This window comes from Pelobates fuscus, chromosome 6 (assembly GCF_036172605.1).
Source record: "Pelobates fuscus isolate aPelFus1 chromosome 6, aPelFus1.pri, whole genome shotgun sequence".
Classification (NCBI taxonomy): Eukaryota; Metazoa; Chordata; class Amphibia; order Anura; family Pelobatidae; genus Pelobates; species Pelobates fuscus.
This window is the reverse complement of record NC_086322.1, coordinates 233,425,820-233,433,738: the sequence shown is the minus strand read 5'-3', so window position 1 is coordinate 233,433,738 and position 7,919 is coordinate 233,425,820. Positions and strand designations below refer to the sequence as shown.

The 7,919-nt window shown below is 37.7% G+C and overlaps 1 protein-coding gene across 1 annotated transcript; it reads left to right on the top strand.

Moving 5' to 3' along the window:
- The first annotated feature begins 1,816 nt into the window (after positions 1-1,816).
- PRR15L (proline rich 15 like) lies at positions 1,817-4,335 on the top strand. Its single transcript, XM_063425374.1, has 2 exons — positions 1,817-2,129; positions 3,590-4,335. Exon 2 carries the CDS (start codon positions 3,606-3,608, stop codon positions 3,894-3,896), a length of 291 nt encoding a protein of 96 aa, XP_063281444.1. The 5' UTR covers positions 1,817-2,129; positions 3,590-3,605; the 3' UTR covers positions 3,897-4,335.
- Positions 4,336-7,919: the final 3,584 nt, after the last annotated feature.

Sequence of the window (7,919 nt, the reverse complement as noted above, 5' to 3'; positions counted from 1 at the left end):
GCACGAGAAGGATACTCCCACTAAAATGGACGATTAAGTGGATTATCCCCTCGTGCAGCAAAACCGACAATTGACATTAAAATACATAATTCCCGTAATATTCGGCCCTTTAGAATAACCGAACGTTCGGTAGATAGCTGGGGTCGGGGCGCACACTTTGTGAGAATACCGCTCCGATCCCAGCTGAATTGACCGAACGCCGCACATAATACATTTAAACATCAAGGTGAGTTTAAAAGTACCGAATAAGTACGGGACACATAATGTACCGAACGCGGTACTCCCGAACGCTCTGGAAGTCCAGCGGTGTTCGGATCACTGAGTAGCCGTTTCCAGTTCCAGGCTCTCGACGACCGAACACCGCTGCAGAGACAAAGGATCCAAGATGGCCGACCGCCGCATGGTCGGTAGTGGATCGACGGCCACCTAGGAGAGCCCTTAATTACCGATTGCAACAATGTTGCAACCGGTTAATTGGTGCCACACGACCTGTGAATGTGTGGTCTACCTGGGGAGTCCACATTCGTACGGCGAACGGCCAGGATAGCCGTGTTTCGTCGTACGAATGCTTTGTATGCTGGCGGCATACGGCTGCCAGCATGCGAACGGTCACAATACAATACACATACAGTCAACGGAACACGTTATACATTCAGCCTACGGACAACCTGCAATGAATATAGTTCAGAAGTGGCTAGGTTTGCCACAACATCAATGTAAGTTGCTTGACAAAAGTTACCAAGGGGGACCAGGCAGAGAGATATTTTGAATATTTCTAGTTACATGTGGAACATTTTCCAACTCGTTTTTTTTGTAGTTTGGCTCACAGGCCTGAAATTTGCAAATCTCCCATTAATAATCTCCAACATATAGTTAAGAGAATAAATTTCTTATTAGTGATCACAAGTTGTACTATCAGTACTATCAAGGCTATTCATTAAAGTGTGAATTGTTGGGATGTCATAACAAAATTCATATTGTGTCTAATAAAATATTGGAGTTGTTTGCTGACACTTTTATCCTTCAGTAGGACCCAATCGACTATGTTCTGAGAATATTTAAAGGAAGAAAATAAATGAAACGTGGTTGAAATCAGCAGTGCTTTGGTTCTGTGATGAAGAGCTGGCCTTTCAGCCTGCTACACCTCTGCCCTTAGGCAAATCTTTTAATCTGTACATTTAGTGATGAAATCACCAACAAAATGAGGATGACAGTGTCTCTCTTAACCCTTTCATGACAAATTACATGTTAGAGCTGTAATTATAGGACAGACTTTGCCTAACCCTTTGTCCTGCAGGGGTTCAATATCAGAGAAACATTTTTCTGTGCAATGGTATGCAAATGTTTTTTTTCAACCCACATACGTATACAGTGTATACAATGTTTAGGCCACTACCTGACTGTTCTTTTTTGATTTATAACATGCTTAACCCCTTAAGGACACATGACATGTGTGACATGCCATGATTCCCTTTTATTCCAGAATTTTGGTCCTTAATGGGTTAAGGGGATTCCTAAGGTAGCAGTGCCAGACTCTATAGTGCAGCCATTTTGTGTCTTCGCATTGTTTAAGTTCTTTCCTCAGAACCTACATAAATAGATAATAAAGATTACAGATTATCCATATTGTTTTACATCTAAATTAAGTGAGGGTACAAAGTCTTAATTTACAATGTAATGCATTTCAGTGACAATCACTTGCCTGCTGAACTCTGTTACAATGTGACAGGTGTGTCCCTTCGTATAAATATTCATATTCTAGTTCCTGCTCTCTCCTGTTTGTTGAGTTGGGAGGGTCAGGTTTAACCTTCAGACAGCGAGATAGAGAGAGAGAGAGAAAAGAAAGAGACACCTGTACCAGGCTCAGATAGTCTTGTACGTGTGTGAGAGAAAATGTCTCAGGAAGACTGAGTAATATAAACAAAAAAATACCCTCTGCAATTCAAAGAGAAAGAGGGAGAACGAGAGACATACACCTGTAGAACTGGAAAAAGAGCCTGCTCTGTACCTGACAAGAGAGATAAAAGTCATCACAATACCTTTAGGAGACTACATGACACCTATCTTTGGAGAAACGACGTGGGGACCATAACAATTTGCAGAGTAAAAAAAGAAAACATTTAAATAAGGTAATGGTCCATATCTGCATTTTAGATCAATATACACATTCTAATTTGTTTTCCTTTAAATTTAACTCTGGTAAGATACAGGTTCAGCATGCTTAATAATTAATAAGTAAAAGGTAATAGGGTCATCAGGTATGGTGTAAAAATATCTCCATTCGTCCCTTATCCTGTTTTGTTATGCATGCCTTGATAACATAACCTATTTAAAGTTGGGCTTTCTATCATATGGTGATTAAATAAATATTATACTCGATACACTTTAAACCAGAATATTCACAGTCACAAAATGTAGATTTGGTAATTTTTTACAAAATACTAAATGTGTTAATTGATAAAGCAATGGGTTTTGGAACCAAGACAACTGGTAGATTACAAAAAGATCCGATTTAATGAGAATGTGAACTACTTAACGTATCAATGGTTTACTATAAAATAATGCTTCCAGTAAGGACAAGTGGGAGCAGAGAATTTATTAACCACATTATTATATTGTAAAGTGTACAAATTAGATAAAGCGAAATAAAATAAATAAATAAAGAAGTCCTACAGTAAGGCTGGATTGTAAGGTGCATGTAAGAAACAGGGAAGAGAAAGTCAATTATTCTACATTTTAGCGATTTTATTATGGCGATTCATTTGTATAATGACCACAGGTCACTTAACGCCTCAATGAGTACTCGGAGAGTATAACCAACTAAATGTTAGAGGCAGTGAAACCAAAACATAAGTTATAGAGGGCTCTTGCTTGCAAGATCATTTACAAATGGAAGCCAAGGATGGCCATTTGGAGAAAATGACGCAGTAATGCTGTCTTTCACCGTGTGAGATATTAGTTATTTTCATGTTCTACAAATCGTCAAAATATTCTTTTAGTTTTTATACATGAAGTAATAATTATACATATATTATCTTCATTGTTTTTTCCAATACAGATTATCTTCTGCCATCAATTTTTCAACTATTTTTTATTTCCCTCATCAATTCAACTTTTTTCCTTTCTTCCCTGCAATCGTCCAGTCCCATAAATAATTTTATCATTGCAAAATAGGCTACACTTAAAGATTATTACAGAGTACTGAGTCCTTAAAATATTTGTTTACAAGTGTATTGTAGAGGACTCATGACTCTTTGCATCTGATTATTCTATATTGTCTAGTTTCTTCATTCTCTGCTTAATATGTGTCTACAGTTTTCCTATTAATCAACAGTACACAACGTTTTACAAATAGATGTGGAATTTAGTAACCAAGCACATGTATGCATATTGATTTTAGGTTTCAGATATGTGGTACAAAGAATTTATGTTATAATTTGGAAATCCAGATGAAATCAGAGGGTTCATGGACATCTTTCTCAATGAGTCATATTGTGTTATTTCTCACTCATGAACAATGTAGAACTCTTTGTAATGAGAAGCTTCAGTTTATGCCTATCACCTCTCTATCATTTGTTTTTCTTCTCAGTCACTTGACTTTCCCAATGGAGGAGACTTCCAATAGCTGGTGGAAGCTCACATTTTTACGCAAGAAGAAATCCACTCCAAAAACTGTTTATGAATCCGTAGGGGAACATGCAGGAACCGAAAAAGGAGCAGAGGGAAACAATGGAGACAGCAACTACACTCAACGCCTGGAAAAAATAGTGGATAAAAACTCAAAGGGGAAACACGTAAAAGTGTCCAACTCAGGGAGGTTTAAGGAGAGGAAGAAAGTTCGGCCTGCACTAAATGATACTCCTGGAATTTGTCCAGAGCCTCCACCAGGCCAATAAGGAAGTGGAATCCCTGGACTGTCCATCAGGTGCTACTCTGGGCAACATGGCAAACCATCAAACTGTGCACTAAGCCCCATTCTACTTATCCATATGGCAGCTGGAAGATGATTGTCCTCAGCACTGGGAGGTATGCGTGTAAACCTTTTTGAAGGCCATAATATCCATTGAGGAAAAGCAGCCTTTAACCCGCTTTTTAAGGCAATATTATACTGATTTCGACACTGTTTACAGACGTTAACCTCCAGCACAAATATATAAAATATGTCAATTTTTCCCTTTGCACTTATATGGATGTATGGCTTTGGCCCAACATGCTCCTGCACATGGCCTTGTCTTCTTCAACATGTATCACTAATTAGCAGCTTTCTACTAAATCTTGTGTTTGCTGCTTATCAACAACCGTGTGTGCAGTAGTACAGTCTGACACACCAACACAAGGCAATCACTAACTCTTGAGTGTCCAAGAGAGGCCGGGCAGGAGAAGTTGGACTTCAACTCATAACTCTGCCAGTTGAAGCCACTTATTTCTCAGGAAGAGACATTTACATATGTCTGTGTGCATAACAGCATGTACAGTGTCCATGTGTGAGTACACGTGATTAAGATATACTGTGTTTAGTAGTGAATACTCAGTATATTACATATTCACATACTGAACCTCTGTGTCATATGTGTGTATCCAATATACATGTGGTGACTTAAGTCGATTATATGCTAATTGGCATGATAAGTGGCCAAACCTTTGTATAAATCTGAGTGTAAACTTATCATATGAAGAGAATTCAATTTTAAACCAAAAATGCAAGATTTCCTAAATTAAAAAAACAAACCAAAACATTTTTATTTCCTATTTTGACCTCTGTCCTTGTGTTAATGTATTTGATCTGTAAGTGGTTTCTAGAAGGGTCTGTAATATATTTCACAATTGTGAGGCACTGATTACTTTGTTAGCAATTATGTCTATCATTTCTAATATTAAAACAAACAGCGGGTTAATAATTAACTACCAATTCTTTTTGCTAGCAGTGGTTGTTTATTGATGTACGAACAGAGATTTAACTGACATCAATGACCTACCAGTATCTACATCACTTTAGAGTTAATGTTTTTACAAGTTAACACATATAATGTCTCCAAGGAACTAAGATGGCAGTCCGTAGTAAAAAACAAAAACGAAAATGTCTCTGATATATATCAAAGATGGCTACAATGTAAAAGAATGTTGTTGACATTTGAGTTATATCTTACAATTTTTTTTTTTATACAACTGTGGTGATGCATATTGAATACATCTACTGTATTTATGTGCGCATTTCCAGTACATAATTTAAGTATGTATACCGCCATGCTTCAAAAAGGATACCTGCGGGCAAGAAGCCATTGTTTTTTCTGCATAATATGTATGGGTGTATGTATATAGTTGTTTTGTATTTGCTTGTACAAGAAGCTGGGATAATTGTCCAGCTTTCTGGTTTTTAACATTTCTACTAGTAAATAAATTACACAGAATTGTATTGTTGCCTAGGTGAATGGTTCACATGTGTCTGTACGTTCTTCTTTTGGACATAATTGCTCTGCAAATTTCATATTCGTACCTGTAACTAGGCCAGACATATTTATTGATGACACCATTATGGGAATCCCTTTTTCCTGTCCAACACGTATGCCAACTACTGGTGCACATTAAATCTGGATATAGCTTGCGTGTAATCCAGATTCCTGCATGACTCATGCCTCAACTATTAATCTCCGTGCCATTTTTGGTTTTAAGCTTTTGCATGTACCCACGCCTGTTTTCATTTCTGTTTTCCTGTCGTTAATCTGTGTGGCACATTCCTGTAGTCCTATTATTGTTCAGTATACCTCATTACGGACAGTGCCCTTTCCTATGTATTCCTGTATGTCATGTTCCTTTTAAACAGATTCCATCAAGAACATTCTGTTTTAATTCTGACATGCAGTTTGGTTACAAAATTCAGATTGTAGATTATGATAACTGCAGACCACGTTGTGGCACATTTTTGAATATTTGAGTTTACTAATAAAAGTCAAATGGTCGACTAATAGGTTGCTTGACCTGAACCACAACTGTATTGTCTGTAAAGGCAATAATCCACAAATTTTCCACATGAGATAAACTAGGGCAGACTCTGCTCAGGAACACCATTCCACTTTACATGATTTCCCATGTTATTTCTAGGTTCTCATGTTCTGATGTGGCAGGATATCAGTGCACATAGTCTTGAACTGCAAATCGAAAGGACATTAAATCCATCGTCTTATGACATATCCCCTTTCCCAACCTCTTTCAGTATTACATGGTACTGTTTATGGACACTGTTAGAATACTGTGGGTTTTATTCTCTAAACTGCAATCTACAATAGTTTCCCCTTGCAAATTTGATTTTATCCTTAAGTTTATTTTAAATTAATGTTTTTTTCCATTCTAAGTCTTAAATACCTCCAACAAAATTATGTTCTCCTATAATAGGGACTCCAGATGTTGTGGACTACTTGCTTTGCCAGCATTATGGCTGTTAGAGCATTATGGGAGATGTAGTCCACAACATCTGGAGTGCATATACCAAAAAGAGGAAAAGTGTTTGCTCACTTGCTAGCTAAAGGAATCTTCGCTATATGTGCACTGAAAAAATTTACACATAGTACTTGCTATATATGCACAGAAAAAAGTTACACAAAGTACTTCTTGCACATATGCAGAAATTTAAAAAAAAAATGAACATCAATATAAAGGAGAACTGAGTGCACACACTGTAGAGAATGAATGCACACAGTGGAAAAGGCTGAATTGCAATGCAAAATATACTGGACGGGTACTGTGTGACCATTTGAATAACCCAGGGCATTTTAAATCGTGTATTGCACAGAAGTTCCTTAAGTAAATTAATTGGGTTGCAGAGTCAAAAACGTACAGTTTTATCACAAAGTTACCACAGTGCCCTGGTACAATTCCAGGATTTATATATCTTGACTTGCAGATTGTTAAACAGAGCAAGAATCAGGTAAGTAAAATGTGATCCTAACTTCCTACTAACATATAATCCGTTGACATAACGTGGTGCCTTTAAGTTGGCTGAGACTGTTAGCCAGATATTGAATTACCTCTGCAGACAGGAGCTGTATGCCAAACAGGTCAACTGCAAAGCTAGGAAGGTCTAGAAATTTGAAGCAGCGATATAGAGAAGGACAATCCTCCCTACCCCTTTCAGTATCTATGATGACAAGTTCTGGTTTATTCGCTAAAGTGTGAACTGTTATATATTTTAGGACATGACGTGACGTGGAGATTTTTAAAATTTTTTGGCTAATGTGGCATAAAATTCAAAATTACAGTTCACATTGAATATCCAGAATTAAAGGAACACCCCCAACACCATAAACACGACAGGCCGCTCTCAAACCATTCTTAAACAAAGTGCTCAAAATACAAAAAAAATACTACACAGGCCTGATAGTTACCGGCACAGTCACCAGGATAAATTTCTATTCGCCATTGCAGGATTTAGCACTGCTAAAACCGTTTGACTACTCATTAAAAAAGGGTACCATGGCTCTTCTGTTACAATAAACACTACAGTGTAGGAGGAAGTATAGGAGGAAACTTTCCCAATCTGAGATTCAAGGTGGTTTTTAGGGCTATATTAATAGGACACTCCGGGAAGCATAACCAGTTCATCTCACTGTGTTGCTTAGAGTCCCCTGGTGCTGTCCTACAGTTTAGTGTGCAACCATTTATGAATGGTTTGACATGAAATTCAGGTGCCCACAGGCCGGCCCATGTCTGTTGCTCAGGGTATTGCTTTCTCATTAACCCTGAGTAGCAATGGGTGGTAAGTCTTGGTATTGCTAAGGTTGAATACTGTTATACCCCTAGGAGACAGAGCCATAGGCACCAATGAACCCTCTTTAATGTCATAAGTTTTGAGCATTGTTTGATACTGAACAGTGGGACAATGTTGAAGCGATAGGGAGAACTTTGTTAGTTTGTAAATCACCTGT